Source organism: Colletotrichum abscissum (genome assembly GCF_030869225.1).
Source record: "Colletotrichum abscissum strain IMI 504890 chromosome Unknown Scaffold_26.1, whole genome shotgun sequence".
NCBI lineage: Eukaryota > Fungi > Ascomycota > Sordariomycetes > Glomerellales > Glomerellaceae > Colletotrichum > Colletotrichum abscissum.
Window position 1 is genome coordinate 525,616 of NW_026850165.1, and position 17,518 is coordinate 543,133.

At 51.7% G+C, this 17,518-nt stretch overlaps 7 protein-coding genes across 7 annotated transcripts; 3 read left to right on the top strand and 4 right to left on the bottom strand.

The window, feature by feature from the left end:
- Nucleotides 1-171: 171 nt before the first annotated feature.
- CABS01_10364 (uncharacterized protein) lies at nt 172-2,137 on the top strand (the record flags this gene model as incomplete). Its single annotated transcript, XM_060543720.1, has 2 exons — nt 172-329; nt 502-2,137. 2 exons carry the CDS (start codon nt 172-174, stop codon nt 2,135-2,137), a joined length of 1,794 nt encoding a protein of 597 aa, XP_060399402.1.
- A 256-nt stretch (nt 2,138-2,393) lies between these two features.
- On the bottom strand, nt 2,394-5,443 carry CABS01_10365 (subtilisin Carlsberg; the record flags this gene model as incomplete). The annotated part of the gene is made up of 5 exons (XM_060543721.1): nt 2,394-3,024; nt 3,083-3,509; nt 3,585-3,907; nt 3,964-4,440; nt 4,512-5,443. 5 exons carry the CDS (start codon nt 5,441-5,443, stop codon nt 2,394-2,396), a joined length of 2,790 nt encoding a protein of 929 aa, XP_060399403.1.
- Nucleotides 5,444-6,264: 821 nt separating this feature from the next.
- Nucleotides 6,265-7,482, bottom strand: CABS01_10366 (zinc-binding dehydrogenase; the record flags this gene model as incomplete). The annotated part of the gene is made up of 3 exons (XM_060543722.1): nt 6,265-6,552; nt 6,617-7,225; nt 7,309-7,482. 3 exons carry the CDS (start codon nt 7,480-7,482, stop codon nt 6,265-6,267), a joined length of 1,071 nt encoding a protein of 356 aa, XP_060399404.1.
- Nucleotides 7,483-8,522: 1,040 nt separating this feature from the next.
- On the bottom strand, nt 8,523-10,042 carry CABS01_10367 (tannase and feruloyl esterase; the record flags this gene model as incomplete). The annotated part of the gene is made up of 3 exons (XM_060543723.1): nt 8,523-9,390; nt 9,530-9,890; nt 10,027-10,042. The coding sequence occupies 3 exons, from the start codon at nt 10,040-10,042 to the stop codon at nt 8,523-8,525; spliced, it is 1,245 nt and encodes a 414-aa protein (XP_060399405.1).
- Nucleotides 10,043-11,536: 1,494 nt separating this feature from the next.
- Nucleotides 11,537-12,288, bottom strand: CABS01_10368 (uncharacterized protein; the record flags this gene model as incomplete). Its single annotated transcript, XM_060543724.1, has 3 exons — nt 11,537-12,073; nt 12,128-12,157; nt 12,232-12,288. 3 exons carry the CDS (start codon nt 12,286-12,288, stop codon nt 11,537-11,539), a joined length of 624 nt encoding a protein of 207 aa, XP_060399406.1.
- Nucleotides 12,289-13,103: 815 nt separating this feature from the next.
- Nucleotides 13,104-14,142, top strand: CABS01_10369 (necrosis inducing protein; the record flags this gene model as incomplete). The annotated part of the gene is made up of 2 exons (XM_060543725.1): nt 13,104-13,348; nt 13,407-14,142. 2 exons carry the CDS (start codon nt 13,104-13,106, stop codon nt 14,140-14,142), a joined length of 981 nt encoding a protein of 326 aa, XP_060399407.1.
- A 1,353-nt stretch (nt 14,143-15,495) lies between these two features.
- Nucleotides 15,496-16,904, top strand: CABS01_10370 (oxidoreductase; the record flags this gene model as incomplete). The annotated part of the gene is made up of 5 exons (XM_060543726.1): nt 15,496-15,796; nt 15,861-15,967; nt 16,038-16,194; nt 16,265-16,497; nt 16,566-16,904. The coding sequence occupies 5 exons, from the start codon at nt 15,496-15,498 to the stop codon at nt 16,902-16,904; spliced, it is 1,137 nt and encodes a 378-aa protein (XP_060399408.1).
- Nucleotides 16,905-17,518: the final 614 nt, after the last annotated feature.

Here is a 17,518-nt window from a genome sequence, read left to right on the forward strand (position 1 = left end):
AGATGTTGCAACTATCACGACTTCAAAGTCCGTCGTCTATTGTCGAAAGTCCGCCGCGTCTGAACGTTCCCGCGCGGGAACAGGTTGGGGCGGGAACAGTGCGCTAGCAGCTTAGCGGACCCGCTATGGGCATAATGCCCTCCGCGGATCACAGCGAACATCACCTCAAAGATGTCCGAGTCTGAGGTGAACCGCGCGGAAACATCTGGATATCGCATGGCTGTTGGGTACACCAAGCCATATCTTCTGGTTCCCGACCGATTCCTAGAGACGACGGAAACTAGCAGGACTTACGACGAGACGAAGCATGCCACGGGAGACGTCAAGCTGTTGGACGTGTCGCATACGCCACAAAAAATGCGACGAATCATTGCCCGTCTGCAACGTCTGCGCAGGACTCGAGATCACCTGCTTCTCCGGCCAAGAGGCCCCGGACTGGATGGATGGCGGACCAAGACAGCAGGCTATGACTGATAAGTTGAAGGCTGAGGTTACAAAAAGCGCCAAGTTGAGGAGGGCTCGAAGGGTTGTACAGCGCATCGTCGGAGATGCCCACGCCAATGACCTTTTGCCGCCGCCATCAACAACTTTGGGGTCTCCAGGGGTTGTTGCGAGATATCCTCTGAGACAAAACCCTCCATCAACTGTTCCGCAGCCCAGCATATCTCCCGACGGAGACTTGCAATCACAGTCGCTTTCTTATTCCAACGATGGAACACCCAACCCCGGACCTCAATCATCAGTTACTTCTAGCCTGGAGAAGTCCACACCACAACTTCCGACTGAGTTGGAGCAATGTTACATCTCAGCGTATCTAGATTACATTGTTCCGGCATTGTTCCCCTTCTACTATCCGTCCATACTTGAAGGCGGTCGAAGTTGGATGCTCGTTCTTACCCTAGCTAATAAGTCACTATCCCATGCTGCAACCAGCCTTGCTTCGCATTTCTTTGCCCTCGTACCGGTGCAACGCCGCCACTCAGAGAGACCCAAGTGCGTGTCTCAGGTCGAAGCTGAACTGCAAAAGCAGACGCACATAGCGATGCAGAAGGCACAACAAGACGTCAAGGAAGTCATCCGTCGCGGCGTACACGAGGACTTGATCACCAGCGTCCGACTCTATGACAGTATCGTGCATCTGCTATACCTGGAAGCAGCCTTTGGCACGTCAGAGAATTGGACTATGCACCTGGATGCGGGTATTACCCTGTTGAAGCAAATACTCCACGAGGTCGATGACCAAGAGTTCCAAGGCTGTAAATGGACCGCTACATGCCGGAAAGTCGGCAGACTCGCGTATCCTCAATTGAAAAACCCTCCAGAGTTTCCTGCCTGGACACTCGATCAGAGCGCCTTTCGCTTCTTCACGGCTCTTCTTGTAGTCCACGACATTATGGCGAGCACTTCACTTGGACAGGCACCACGATTACAAGCAAACTACCAAGAGTTGCTCGTTACTGATGACAAGCCTGAAGAGGTCCCAAACCGAAACTGCAGTCTTCTCTTAGAGCGCTTCATCGGCTGCCAGAACTGGGTCATGATATTGATTGCGGAGGTGGCGTTGCTAGCCCGTTGGAAAAAGGAAATGCGCAAGCAGGAGTCATTCTCGAATCTCGAGCTGTTCAGAAGGGGCGGGGTTCTCGAGATCAAGTTTCGAGAAGGCCTTAGTTCGTTGAGCGCGCGAGAGTCGGAGGTGCGGGATCAGAGACCACCTTGGCTAGCTGACTACCGATCTGCAAAAGAGGAGTCTGAGGCCATCACCCTAGTCACTCGGATTTGGGCTCATGCTGGCCTTATTTACCTTCACATAGTTCTCTCAGGCTGGCAACCAGTCAGCATGGAGATCGGGGAATCAGTGACAGAGAACCTTGCGTTGATGATGAAGTTGGGCAATGCTCGCTGGTTACACACGCTCGCATGGCCTATCTGTGTAACTGCCTGTTTGGCCAAGGAGGAGCAAGAAGGCTTGGTTGGTGAAGTCCTTGATCTAATGGGAGATCTGGCAAACCTTGGTCCTCCGAGATTGGCTAGAGAGGTCTTTGAAGCTGTTTGGCTGAAGAGAGACACTGCTGTGATTGAGTCTTGGGATCTTGAGGCCTGTCTGAATGTTCTAGGTCGCCGAGTCCTTCTAGGCTAATCATGAATCAGGCTGTGCGTGGTATGGAGGCCAGGTGAGGTGTTCATGAGATGGCATGTAGTAGATACTAGTATGGCGCGAGAACACTCATAAATCTCGGAAGGCTCCTAACGAATTACCCACGACATCCTTCTGACGCCTTGTCGTATGAGCCATCGATATTGGTGGGTGTGGAATTGACTTATTTTCATCTTCGTTAAACCCTTGAATGTGGAGATAATTATGAAGATTTTATACAAAATACAGCCTCCGGACATTACGTCGAGGTCGTAGTTCCGTTTCCAGATGTCTCATACTTCAACACGAATGGCACTGTCTTGACGACATCCCAGTCTCCCTCATCCGTCCTATCCCCAAAGATCCGCAGCGCCCTAACCTTCATGGCGTAACCACCAGGCTCAAGAACAGTATTATCAGCCAGCAGCCCATTGAAGAAAGCGCGTGTTTCGGTGCGAGGGGCGTATGGAAGAGGCCAGCCAGCCAAGCTTCCTAGGTTTTCCTCCTTGCCTCCGCTGACGCGCAAGACTTCGACCTGGATAGAGGCGGTGCCAACTGTTGGCGAGATAATGACGTTGGGGATCGCAGATTGGTCTCCGCGGTCGGTCAGAGGTGGGTTGGCTGGGTCAGGGCGCTTGACCGTGTAGGTCGTGTTGGCCGGAGCTTGGCTATAATAGTTGGCGAGATATGCTTGCGCCGGTGTGATGACGGGAACACCATGCATACTACCGACGACTCCGAGGTAGGGCAGACTCAGGGAAGGGGCATCGGTGGTACTGGTGAGGGCGATGTGGCCGCTGTAGACTGGTAGACGCGTAGCATTTACGTTAGATGGGGGAATGCAGGTGACGGTGAGTTCTGCGGATCCTCCAGCGGGCACTGTGATCTTCCTGTCCAAGTTGTCAGTCTAAAGCATTTGAATAACCTTACATACTGTGAGTGACTTACTCAGAACTGAACTGAAGCTCAGCCCACTCCTCGATGGTGGGGTTAGGGAATGAGGCAGCCCTCAAGCGATCTGTGGTCTCCACGAAGGTGTACATGGTGACGGCCTTGCGATGGCTGACTTCAAATACAACGTCGGCAGATCCATGGTTGTCGATGGTAAAGGTCTCGTTGCCCGTGAAGTGGTCGGTGTCGTTGAAGGAGATGCTGTCAACGCTGAGCTCAACGTTGCTACGAGCTGCGTCAAACGCCTGAATGATTCCAGCACCTTGTTGCGGGACAGGGGCAATGAGATCGGTATGCGCTGCAGTTCCATCATACCAGGCCAGAGGCTTTGAAGTAGACGACACGATAGATCTGAGACGCTTGGGGTCCTTCGTTCCGTGGGCTTCAGCGAGAAGAGCGTAGATAGCGGCGTTCAGAGGGCAAGCTGAGAAAATGTCAGTCTACTTTGCGAAGCTACTTCACCCTCAAAGCCTAAGAAACGTTAAAGAATGTTACTCACACATGCTAGTGCCCGTCATAACACGGTAGCCACCAAGGGCAACGGGAAAGGTAGACAGGATGTTGGCTCCAGGAGCGGCGAATTGCGGGCTGGCTTCCAACTCCCAAGTTGGGCCCCAGCTTGAGAAAGACCCCATGTAAGATCCGCTGGAGTTGTTCTCAAGTTCCTCAAGACGAGTCCTGGTATTGTTTGCGCTAGGGATAGAGATAGTGACGCTGCGACCCTGCTCCAATAGAGAGAGCCACTGGTCAGACTGATAAGGTGGGATGGAAGCTACACCTTGGATCCCCTGAGAGTAGACATATTGTTCGTCCCGCATAGTCCTTGTAGGCAATGTTAGACGTCGTGAAACATTGAAACCGATAAGGGGAGGACTCACGTGTTGTCATTAGTGTAGAAAAGAATATAGCGTCCACCTTTGGCGACGATCTTGTTACCCTGGTCAATGGGGTAGCATCCCGTAGCGCGAGAATCGGGGAACAGAAGCAGGACAATCTTGTTGCTGAGGTCGGGAGTGTCATCAGGCAGTTCACTGCAGGCATTGTTCTCGCCGGGGCTCCAGAGTTGAAGCGAGAGGTCTCCCACGAGCTCCGGAACACCAGGCAAGTAGGCAAAGTCAGATTTGGCACCCGATGTTGAGTTAGAGTCCACGGAGAAAGTGCCTTCGTTGAGTATAGTAGGGAACTTGGAGTTCGTCACGGCACCACTTCCCGCGACGCCGCGGCCAGTAGCCGGGGTTGAAGCGTAGAACAGGCCGCTGCCGCCATCGTTACCTTCGGAGATGACGACTGGAACACCGGCGTCAACGATGCGGGCAGCAAGGACACCCCAAGCATCCTCCGCCCAGCCAGAAGGACTATCAAAGAGATTAGCAAAGCATGAACCAAAGCATGAACGCTTCGCCTAAAGTAAATACGGTGCACGAACTCTCCGTCAGAACACGAGATGATATCAGCCCCCTCCTCAAAGGCGCGGCTGAACGCGGCAAGCAACACATCGTTCGTCGATGTGGAGGCGCATCCCCACGCTCGGTATGCTGCCAGCTTGACGCCAGGAGCGGCACCCGTGAAGCCATACTCGTTGCCTTCGTGCTGAGCAGCAATGATACCAGCAACATGTGTACCGTGTCCGGCGCAGTTGTCCATTGGATCCGCATCAGGCTGAAGCGGTCTCACGTTGGGCAGAAAGTCGTCTCCCGTGAAATCCCAGCCGGCCTCCACCAGACACCCGGGGCCGAAGCATCCGCCAAGGGCAGGGTGGGTGTAGTCCACGCCACTGTCGATGATGGCGATGCGAACTCCCTTGCCGGTGATACCCTGCTCACGCAGCTTGTCGACCTGAGTCATGACGTGAGGCGAGAAGGTGTCCTTGGTTGAGTTTCCGAATGCCGCTTCCTGACGCCTCGCGTTGGCCTTGGTGATCGCACCGCTGGCTGGCGCGCCGTGGTCCTCGGGCTTTGCAAGCTGGATCGTACGGACAGGCCAGAGACTTCTGATGCGCGGTGAAGATTCGATCTTGCGACGGAGGAGCGCGCTATCATGGTGGGCCTCGCCAACATTCTTGACCTGAAAAGAAACGCCTTTGAACAAACGGTTGCTCAGGTCCATGCGAGATTCGACGTCGAGGCCATCCGCCTTGAGAGAGTTGAAGAAGGTTTCGGGTGAATCATTATCATCTGCGAACTCGACAATGTAGGCGCCAGGAATGAGCTCGCTCGGGTTGACGTTGTTGCTCTCACTTGTTTCGGCTCTTGGGAGCTTTGCTGACGGAGGCTTCGTATAGATGCCGGGATGGATCGGGTTGGCGACGGCAAGATTCGAACCCAGGAGGGCCGAGACCAGTGCGTGTGAGACCCTCATTTTGTCTGATTGATCACCCGCTCACTAAAAGTAGGCCGATGGATGAGAAGCGGAGAGAGAGCCGCATTCCGTCGCGCGAACATGTCGTCCATATAAGAAGATGGTGGCGTTGAACCCCAGAAACTGGTCACGGGCGGCCCGCGATCGCGTCCCCGCTTTCTCATGTTATTCATGGGGACTTTGTTGCTTTGCGAGAAAAAATGACACGAGATTGGAGATGAAGAACGGCAAATACGAGATTCTGTCGTGATGTCAACCGCAGATCCCCGGCCGTACAGGGGTTCTGCTCCACAACGGGTAGCATTCGACTCAAGAGAGAGATGTCTTCACTGCGCCGTAAGTTGTAAAGAACATACATCGTCATAACCGAATTGTATGCCAGTGGGCGCGTGAGTTGGACCTCGTTGTCGTCGTGTGTCGAATTGCTCAAGGCGATGACAATGGCAACGAATCAGTATGGTCTCGAGTCCTCCGGACTGACAGTGAGCTTTCGGTGTGGGCCCTGAAGTAAATTGCGATGGAGGTTTCCAGCGAAAACCAAGGCTGTTGACCCATGCTACCCGTATCCATGCTGCTTAAATAGAGTAGTATCCGCCCTTGAGCGTTTACCAAGAACACGCTACACCCACTGAGGCAGGACGAGTGTTCGGGTTGAGGGCCAATTCCTGATCGCTTTTCGTTGCGGAAGTTCTATCCACCGCAGGCACCAAAAGACCAGGTGATCTGAGCCTAAAGGGGAGCTCTACTTCTTAGTAGAAGGGCACGAAGCCTCCAAGTCAATGAAAGTACAGGTCATGTTATTTATGGTGTCTAAGGTGTTCTTAGTTTGTCAGAACATATCGATACCTGGGTTTGCCGTCGACCATGTCCAAAACTGCCTGGTTGGCCTCGTTCATTGGGCGTGTCTCAACCCAGACCTTGACTCCCTTCGCGGCCACAAGGTCAAACATTTCTCGGATTTCCCCAGGACTGCCAATGACTGATCCAGTCAAATGCACTCGGGTTCTAATCAGGGCAAAAGCACTCAGTGGCACCGGCTCCTCGGGAGCACCAACTTGAACAAATGTGCCTCCGCGTGATAGAAGGCCAAGGTACTGGGCCAGAGGCATCTATCATTGTGTGAGCTTCCACCCAAGGACCAGATTTTTCACGAAGGGAGGGTCATCCACGTACCTTAGGAGACGCGACCGTAGAAATGATCACGTCGAGGGTGCGGGCATTCTTCGTGGCCCAGTCCTCGTCCTCGGCCGTGGCGATGAAATCGGTTGCACCAAGCTGCGTAGCATCCTGCTTCTTATCAGACCTTCTCGAGATAGCCACCACCTTGTCTGCGCCGAGAGCCTTCGCGAACAAGACCGCGCAATGGCCGAGGCCACCGACGCCAATGACACCGACTCTCTTGCCGGGCCCGACGTTGTAGCGCTTCAAGGGTGAGAAAACTGTGACACCGCCACAGAGCATGGGAGCAGCTTGCTCGGGAGCAATTCCCTTGGGGATCTTGATCACGAAGTAACTCGGACAGCGATGGTACAGCGCATATCCGCCCTGTGTCTGACTGCCATTGCGATGCAAGCTGTTATAGGTGTTGACGCGCTTGGTGCAGTAGTTCTCCTCTCCGACTTCGCACGCATCGCAGGGCCCGTCGCGCGAAAGGCACGAGTCGGACTGTGCGCCTACGCCGACGATGTCGCCAACTTTGATGCCGCCTTCTGCCTGAGATCCGACACGGACGGCTACACCCACAATCTCATGGCCGACGACGGCAGGAAATCTGGTGGCACCCTAAACGTCACAGTCAGCACGCTAGCCAATTGAGACTCGGAGAACATCCAGAATAACGGACGCCGCATGAGTGTGCGACATACCCAGCCAGCACGCAGAGTGTGAATGTCGGAGCCGCAAATGCCCGAATGAGTAATTTTGATATCAACGTCCGTCTCCTCCCAGACTTTCGGCTCGTACTCTCGCCAGACCATCTTGCCGTCCACCGAAGAGGGGTCATCCGCCACCCATCCCTCGAATTTGTAGTCGGTAGCCATCTTGAAAACAACGTGCGGCGATACTGTTCAGCGTCCAACGTGAAGTGATACAGTGAACAACACTAGGTCCCCGGGAAGCCTTTATATCTAAATCAGATTTCTTTCAAAGAAATGCCGGGCAAGATGTGTTTGTCAGTAGATAGATTAGCGGCAACGCCATCCGTTTTGCCGAGGTGTTTCGGGCGGAGAACATGACGAAATCCAAAAGTTTCCCAACTACCGGAGTATAAACGGAGTTAGTGGGAGCTCGGAAGTGGCACTGATAGTGTGCGTGATGCCAAATAAACATTCTTTATCTGAAAATTAGCTTGTATCGGCCGCAATTCCGTCAAAGTTTGGTCCACTTTGCTCCCACCTCGCTCACACGTCTGCGCCTCCGTCAGCAGACTGCAGATGGGGGCGCGTCTTCCGATAAGATAGAAATGCGGCAGAAGGGTCGCGGGACGCGGGGTCATCGGCGTGAACTCGGAGTGGACTAATTTACCCCACTACATTCAAAGAGGCCACAATTCCCCGAGATTGACTTGGCTCAGTCTTTGACTCCGAACATCGCTTTGGAAGCTAAATACTGCTTTGAACGTCTGCCATATCCTGCGGTGTCAATATCGCGGTATTACAGTTTCGTGAAACTTCATTCTAACTTGATAATTCCTCGCCTTAAAAGTTACCGGCATCAATGCCTCGTTGTTTTTGCTCAAGGAACCATATTCACATTGACGCCGCGTAACAATCTAGCGGTGCGAAAGGCCGTCGTGGTGGAATCTCATACCTAGATCGTTGGTCCCAATGTCGATTTTTATGAAGTAAAAGTTAGTAAGTTTCGAGCCGCAACAAATCTTGACGGGCAAGCCGCATGTAGATTTGCTCCCATCCTCTCATCAAAGTCTGCTCAGCCTCCATTTGCGAAAACAGTCTGATCGCTTCGGCCATCTCCCGCTGAAGTACTCCTCATCCCAACCGTTTTGCAAGAGAGAGATTGATGCTCTTGTGCCCTTGGCAGCCACGGACAATTGACCTTTGGTCGAATGCTTAATCCACTGTCAAACGCAAGCAAATGATGACGGCCATGCTGGGTCGCCACCAACGTAATGCTGAACTTGCGGGTACATGCAGATGTCTCTCGTCATAGGCTTGCCGTAAGCGTTGAGCCCCTCAACCCGCAACGTGACCGGTGCAATTCCCTTCTCAACCCATTCAACCAGCGCCGATAGCGTGTTACGCGGAGTAAGGCCATTTGAGATACTATGATCAGCGCCCGGAGCGAGAAACATGCGAAAGTAGTCGTGGGCTTTGGGATCCTTCTTGAGGACTTTGTCCGTGTAATCGACAGTACCGTTGACTGGGATAATCTGGTCCGCCATCCCATGCCAGCTGAGTAGCTTCCCTCCAGCCTTGCGGAACCTGCTCAGGTCGGGATCGGAAGTGCCGGTTATCGATTCGTACTCGTTCCGTGACGCGACGAAAAGATCACCCCACTGACTGTGACCAAGGGCTTGAAGGTCAAGGTCGGCGTTCTTGGCGACAAAGTATCGTGCGTACGCCTCGGCGATGGACAACCTGACCGGCGCGCATTTCTCTCCTTCGCCATCACACGACGTATGGAGAGCACCAAACTGCCACATTTTCGCATCTCTCCCATATCCATACCATTGAAACTCGCCGGTCAAGCTTCGTGGCCCATTCCAAGCAGCATTTGCCGCCTCTGCTGCTTCGGGAGTGAACAGCGCGTCTTTCCCTCCGCAGTCAAAAGCATGGCCGACGAGAGTACTAGCATTAAAGAAGCACCGAGAGGGCATAGAAATGATCCCATCCTCGACGCCGTCAAGCCCGTCGCATGCTTTCATAGCCGCAGCAGTGATGGCTTCGAACTCGCAAGGTCGAGGGTAGACGCTCTTCTCATCCATGACTCTAAGCCCACAGAGGAGACCATTGGAACTTGTCCCAGTTTATGGCAGGACAGAAGCCCAGAATCCCGTCAAAATCGTTTGGATAGCGCTGGGCTAGCATGTAAGCCTGTCTTCCGCCGGTTGAACCGCCATAAAAGTACGAGTACTTTGGAGGGGTGCTGTAAAAAGCCTCCGTCAAGGCTTTTCCAATCATGGCCATGACGTGTAAGGCGACATGGGAGAAGTCGAGGAAAAGTGGCCAGTTGATGTTTCCGGGACTGGTGAAAGCCCAAGACATACCATCAGCCGACGCGTCGTCAAGTTTACTCGAGTGGCCACCATCAGTTGTGCTGACGGCGAATCCTGCCTCCAAGGAAGGCATCATCGTAATCCCGCCCACTTCGATCCCCCCCGTGACCCATCCGCCGCCTCCGTTTCCCTGAAATCTCCGGTTCCAATTTTCCATCGGAAGAAAAGTTGTAGCCTGAATCTCATCGTTCCAGCCTGGATGGGTGTAGATGACTGTGATGTTGCAAAAGTTTAGGCCATAAATCGCCCGGCCAAATCGAAATCTTGGATGAGGATTGTACGTGTAGTTCAGTTGTTTAGCCGCAGTAAGTGAAATGATATGAATATCGTCAAGCTCAGGAGGTCGTACACTGCCAGCTTCGCATGCGTTTTTTGCGCCTAAAGCAACCTGAGTGAGGCCAGGGTCTGCCCATTGAGCAAGTATGGTTGTAACCAGAAATTCACAAATCTAGCTGTGGATGGAGACGATGCTGAATACCATTTCACGGAGCGAAGCAATGCCTCCTTGATCTGATAGATCAAAAGGCTAGCACACAATACTAGTGGATGAGATTGAGAGCCTCATGATTTCTGAGTGGTTCTTCCATTAGATAAAGGTCTTGCAGCTTCAATCAACGGTGACTTATTTCGTCCGGTGCTTCTGATCCTAGCAATGTTTTACGCGAACACACCAACCACATAGAGCAAAGAGGTTGGAAAATTTGACCTTGCGGTCAGACTGCATAATGTGGCCATTGTGTGGTTGGTTCGGTCTCGCGAATGTCGTGAGGAGAAAACATTACCCTCCATCAGTTGGTCCGAGTATCGAGCGTCACATTACTCTTTTGCGTAATCACCCTTACTTCCTCCTCCCTGTATTAGCATAAGGAACTCGGAGAAGAGATACAGGGATAGGGCAGATTTGGGTAGAACATAAAGGCCCATCAGACGACTGAGGTGCCCAGGCCCCAAGCCGCACCGGCATTGGGTTCTCCGAAGAGTCCGAAACTTATGACTTAGAGAGGAGATGGGCAAGGCTTTCTACTGCTCTCGTATTCGAGCATCGAAGTATAGAGAATGCCATGAGGCTCAATGTTAGGCTTTGTTGCAGGGATTATCAACTCCTTGAGGCGAAGCACAAAACTTTCGTTTCGATTCTAGACATCGAAACGCATACTCTGTATCACCATTAGAGAGTCCAGTCAATGTGATTGCGTCGTAAACTAATCGTTTCACTCGTCGTGACCTGTTATTAGTCAACATAGCCGTTTACAAAGGACTTTCACTCTTGTCAGGCTGCCATCAAGATGTCTTTTGTCTATTTGCCGCACATCATACCCTACACTGAGCAAAGGCTCTATTAGATGGGGTACCTGTCACCTCACTTCCCAGCCTTTCTACGATATTCGTCGTCAATATCAGAAGTACCAATAGCGATGCGAGGGCGTACGATGTGCAGCGCCGAGCGTTTGCTTTGATAGTGATACACAAAAGTAAGTAGAGCCCCTCCCTTGACAGGTCTTTAGGCAACCCTGTTAGTTTCCAGAATACCGTAAATTACTCTCTTCTGCCTGTCTGTAGCAGCAACACAGAAACTGTAATCTCAGAACCCCAGCATCAGCCCTGAGCTGGCATAGGCCTGAGCGTCAACATCATTGGGCAGAACTTATCTCCCTGCACGGACAGACGAGCAGAGCTTTATCGAGCTTGCGAAAGTCAAAGCAACTACTTGTGACCTTGATATGGTGTTCTAATAGCAGGTTTATTAACATTCAATTATTCCCCTCGGCAGATACATGGACACCAGCAGGCCAACACTCGAGCTGCCACCTTCGCCAAGAATCCAATGCAGTGGACCCCTCGAAAACACCTTGGCTTATTTACGAGAACTCATAGTAGACGTGATCCCACTTTCCACCATTGTCGACCTTAATCTGAATGAGCTGCTTGTTGATAGAAAAGTCCGCAATTGAACCTCTGATCGCCGAAGAGAAGATCGTTGTTCCGAGTCTCTCCCAGCACCATTTGCGGTTTGCGTCCGTCTCCTTGCTGGAAATCTCGAAGGATGCAGTAGGTCTCAAGCCAATCTTGGTACGGCACTCTCCCAAAGCCTTGTTCATGTCGTCATTCTCAATCTGGTAGCCCAAGACCTCCTTCAACTCCGAGGGTTGAAGGCCAGTCATCTTCCAGCATTCCTTGAGAACCTGTCGCATCTTGAGGCGGGGCGTGGTCTTGTCGAATCCGTTCATGGCCTTGATGACAGTCAAGCGCTTGGACACCTTGTTGACGAGCAGGGTATCGACAGGCGAGGTGTTGCCCTCCTCATCCCGAGCAGTGTAGCCGTCTGCATAAACAGAGAAAGCCCATCGGTTGCCAGTCTCATCAGCTTCGGCGTCAACGGCGTAAGCACGGTTTCCCTGCATGGGAATTAGTCAATTGGTGCTGAAGCAAAGGCTTGCCGGAATACTTACAGCGAATGGTCGGACAGGTTGGCCAGAGATCTATCGCGCAGGATTATTTTAGTAAGATGATGGCCCGGCTAAGAGTGGAGATCTTTTGTCTTGGGGCAACATACTAGGGTCACAATGGAGCCGAGTGCCAGAAGAATGGCAGGGAAATGACTTGAAAGCATTTTGATAAGCGAGTGTAATACAAATTAAGCCAATGAGTGTTGGCTGCGCGATGGCAGGCCGTATGTAGAGTCGAATTGAAGAGCTGGTTTCTTGATATCTACCACTTGGAGATACTTGTTCAATGAAAGGGTATATATCCTCATTCTCCGAACTTGATCGCCACAAAGAGTTGTCGGGCACACCGAAACCTTAATCAGTCCTGTTTCTTGAGGAATAGGAGAATATAGTGGGGCAGGTCTTGGTCACAGAAAATTGAAGAGCTTGAGTTGTTTATGCATATAGACTAATGGTGGGTTGTCAACTCGGAACTCCCTTGCTGAGTCGCCTGATGTGAGCTATCACTTCGACTTCAATATTCCGATCCCTTTCCACAGTCTCTTGCAGTCAGTTGCCAGTTGCATTTGGGTGCGAGAGAAAGAGCGCTTTGGGTCGTCGTGGATCTCAGCAAGTGGGACATTAGATGCACTGAGTCAGGCCAGTTCACTATATTTGGCACGATGCTGTAGATCCTTGGCATGGAAGAGACGGGACGAACATGTCCCAACTGCGTTGTGAACCATAAATTCTATTTATATGAACTATCATGTTTAATTAACTGGCCCAGTTGCAGGCTCAACGAGTCAACTGTTGTCAAGCAGTGTTCGGTTTCTCCGATGTCAAATCGCTCTCTTGTTTGCAAAGATCAAGGAACCGACAACTCCATCGCTGGGGGTGGTTGAGTAGGCTACATGATCTAGCTCTCTCCCCCAGGCTAGGCTTGAAAGAACCAACATCACTCGGCTATAGTCTTTCGTTAATATCATAGCCACTAATTATGCGCCACTCGTTTTTCTCGTCTTTGCTTGGACTAGCCACGCTGACGGCTGGCGCAGTTCTGTCGCCACGGGAGAAGGACGTTTCCTTGAATAATCAGTGGAAGAACCATGACCAAATTGCGGCTTTTCAGCAGCAAACGGCCGATGGCACCCCAGGCGACATCGAACTTCGTTTCAAGCCTTGGCTGAACGACGGTAGCGGATGCTTCCCGTATGCAGCTGTGGATAAAGATGGCTTCCACGGGTACGTGTCCTCTCGACTTGTCTTCCGTTGGCTTCGTTCTCATCGATCCTCTCTCCAGGCGCGGCCTCAAACCTACGGGCAAGAGTGGAGGTGATTGTCGGGACTCTGCCAAGGGTCAAATCTACTCCCGAGTTGGAACCTCGAATGGGCGTCCGGCCGTTCTCTACTCGTGGTATCTTCCCAAGATCCAGACCAAGACCGAGAACCACAGGCATTGGTACCTCACTACAGTGGTCTGGCTACACACCGAGACCTGCAACGCCGCTGCTGGCAACTACGATATTGCGGGCATCAGCTATTCTACCGGTACAGAAACATACGACAAAGGCCTTACCACGTCGACGATCTTTGCCTCCGGAGACAGCGGAACAGGCGCTACCAACACTCACGCCATCGTGGGTTACGACGGCCAGGTCAACGTCTTCCCTTCGGCAAACAATGCTCAGTACGGACTCAGCCCGCCGCTGATTAGCTGGAGTAAGCTGTCGCCGGCGGCCACGTCGCAGTTCAATGTCTTCCGTTACGAACATGCCCGCTGTCCATTCACCGATGCCAACATTCAAGCCTCTCTTGACGCAGCTTACAACGCGGACTTTTACGCCAATCTTCCGGCCGAGCCTGACATGAGCTGCGGGATTATTGCGACCCCCACTACGCCTTCAACACCGGAGGCTTCCTCCACGGGCGTATCAAGCGACCCAAACACTGACCCTGTGGAAGATGGACCAGAGATTCCTATCTCTTCCTTCCCGGCGGATCCCACTTACACACCTACTCCCTACAAAAGGCAGTAAGACTACACACTTACTGGTAATGGATCTAATTCTTGATAGTAGGTAGAACAGCAGTGACATAAGTAATCTTCAAAGGCTCGCGGTCTGTGCCTCTTGAATGTATTTTTTGCAGCTGTGTACTTTGCGAATCTCGACGGTATAAATTACTGGGCGCCCTAGGGCTCTGTTCAGGTACAGCCTTAGATTTGGATGCGTGATGTGTCCTTGAGTCGGCGTGCACTAGATACATCTGTAATAGGGGATTGTAGCCCTGAAAAGATATCGCGCGCTAGAAGGAGCCCTAGGTTAATCGCTAAAATTGGGATTCGATAGCGCGCAGGCCTCTGAAGTCAAGTACCAGAGCCCCTTAAGGCCGCTGGGGGAATTTCCAAGTTTGTGACAATGCCACAATCTTGTCATGATGTCTGATGCTGACATGAGGCTGTCTACTTGTCTGTGGAAATACTCAGCCACCGCGTACGACTTTTACGCTACGCATAGGAGGAGCAACTCACAGGCACCTATGTCTAGATGAAGCAGCGACAATGTGATGTCCTCGCAATTGTAGATCTGCCGAGATCTACAGGCGGGCAGCCATCGATGAGAACATAAGACGGCGACGCCTTTGCCAGCAATCACTCAGTACCTACAAATCTCCTTAATGGTCAGAAGCCACTAATACATGTATCAACGACTGAAAAATGACTATGATTATCTTCAAGAGCCGGACATTCGAAACAAGCCACAACTTCTGCGAACAGGTTTCGCTTCGCCATGCATCGCAATATGGTCGACTGATGTTGGGTTATGAGTATTATGCCGGTTGATCATCGGATATGGCCAAGTTGTCATCCATTCATGACATCAGTGACCTGCTTCTTTAGGCAAGTTTAACAGTTGGACGTTGCCAGTGTGGATCGCTTTGCCAGACAGCTTGGCAGAGAGAGACATCGACGTCGTCTGCTGCACCGTGCTAGTACCTATATGTAGATTGACCTCTTCACAGTTAGTAGAATCGCGCGCTCAACGCCAAAATTGTAGACACACTCAATTAGTAATCTGACTTCAAAAGCGTCGAGAGGTGTGTTTGAGACTTCGAGTTGCAAGTGCCGTTGTGGAGTATACCCGCGGAGTATCGGCTTTGGCGTTGCGCCAATTCCCCCAAGCCCATCCTCCAATATCGCCGGGCTTAATTACGACGGTGCCCCGCACCACGGTCATGACATAAATACCTTGTTCATCAGACGCTCATTATCTGTGAAGCCAGAATTTCCATGCGGAAAGCTTGCGCTCGTTCCTACGTTCGAATTCACGTTGCTCAGTACGGTATTACGTTGCAACTTCCACCGAAGCGACAGACTTCTCACCTTCATCATGTCCACCATCAAAGTTGGTGTTGTGGGCTATGGCTTCGCCGCCAAGAACTTCCACCTGCCCTTCATCACCGCCAATAATGACTACCAAGTGATCGCCATCCTTCAACGAGCAGAGGCTCCCAAAGACCTGTCTTCGGCGGCACCTGGCTCCCACTGCAAAGTCGACTTCCCTAATATCAGGCACTATCGCACAGAGGAGGAGTTCTTTGCTGATCCTGATACACAACTTATCGTTGTCGCAACACATACGGACACTCATGCTTCGTTTGCTGAGAAAGCCTTGCGAGCTGGAAAACATGGTATGTCCTAACCCGGAGCCCAGACTCTCCGCATCATGATGTTGAATCTGACTGCCGCTCACAGCAATTGCCGACAAGCCATTTGCGAGATCGTCCGAGGAAGCAGACCATGTCATCGAGCTTGCAGAGAGCAAGGGACTGATTCTCTCCTGTTTCCAAAACCGGAGATGGGTAAGTGCCTTCTCATTCATGATTGTTTCGCCCCTATTATGTCTCTGCGCAGGTGCTTAGAAAAAATCAGGATGGCGATTTCCAGACGTTGAGAAAACTCATCAAAGAGGATGCGTTGGGCGATATCAAAGAGGCAGAAATTCACTATGACTTCGAGTCGCCTCCTTGGCTCTCTGGAATGACGAAAAAGGAGTACACTCCTGGAGATGGCATGGCCTTTGGTCTGGGTATGCATTTCTTGGAACTTTCGCTCAACTTTGATCACCCTTGTCTAACTGCAACTTTGCATCCTCTTAGGAACACACAGTATTGACCAGGCTGTCACGCTGTTCGGTCGTCCCAAGTCCGTAACAGGCTTCTTCAGAGCTCAAAGAGGCATTGAGAGCGAGGTTGAGGACTCTTTTACAATTATCCTGCAATACGAAGGGCCTCAGAAAGACCTCCTTGTCACTGTGAAGACATCAGTCACCACGCCCATGTCGCAACAGTTGAAGCACTTCATTCGAGGCACCAAGGGCTCTTGGCTCAAGGTAAGTCTGCTTCTGGAGTTGCAACAAGGTCTACAAGAAGAGTTTGATTGACTAATCGGCTCTCCCAGTTCCAACAAAGAAGCACATGCCCTCAAGAAGAGCAAATTGCAGAGGGTCGCAAGCCATTGGAGCCTGGCTTCGGCGAAGAGCCTGCGGAGGTTTACGGCACTTTGACGACATACAGGGAATTCAGCAAGGAGCAAAAGTTCAATGAGGCGACGAAAAAGTATGTTGGGCGAGTCCCAACTATCACGGGGCGGTGGCTGGGCATTTATGAGAACCTCGCAGATGCCATCAACGGTAAAGCCGAATTGGAGGTCAAGGCGAGGCAGTCTCGAGATGCGATCAGGATTATCGAACTCGCAAGGGAGTCTCACAACTCTGGAGCGACTATTGCATGGAAGTAAAGCTATTACTCAATAGCTCAATTTCTGGGCGTAGTAATCATAGATACAGAATTATTGTATTGACGACACTCGGGTAAATGAACCCTTTTGACATGGGGGACACTTCATCGAACCATCATGTTATTGTCTTCAAGTCGTGGCTTTACAATATGAGAATGGATTCGATGTTAGGACTTGAAATCGTCAAGCATGAGAAACCCTCACGTGCAGCAATTAACGACGTGAAATTTGACAAATGATCGGTCGTCTTGACTCCGGGGACCGGCTTCCGAGCTTCTCCGCGGAGGCTCACGGTGTCCCACACCAGGTTGTATAATGGGGGCAGACACCAATCGCAGAGTTAAACAAGGATTCCAGACGGCAGAATTCGACTCCGGAGAGCCCGCTTAAGGTCTTGGGCCATCACGTAACTGAAGCCCTGGTTGGCCAAAGTAGGAAATCATAAGCACTCTGTATTGCCTCTTTTACGGATCCGGGGTACTTAATACGCGTATACCCCGCGTTTGGCGGGGTGCACCATCTGTACTCGATTGTCATGTAATGTAACCCTGAGCTGCTTGCAGGCATAATATCCACGGGGGGATTGTATTTGGAAAGCGAGGTAGAGGTTTACT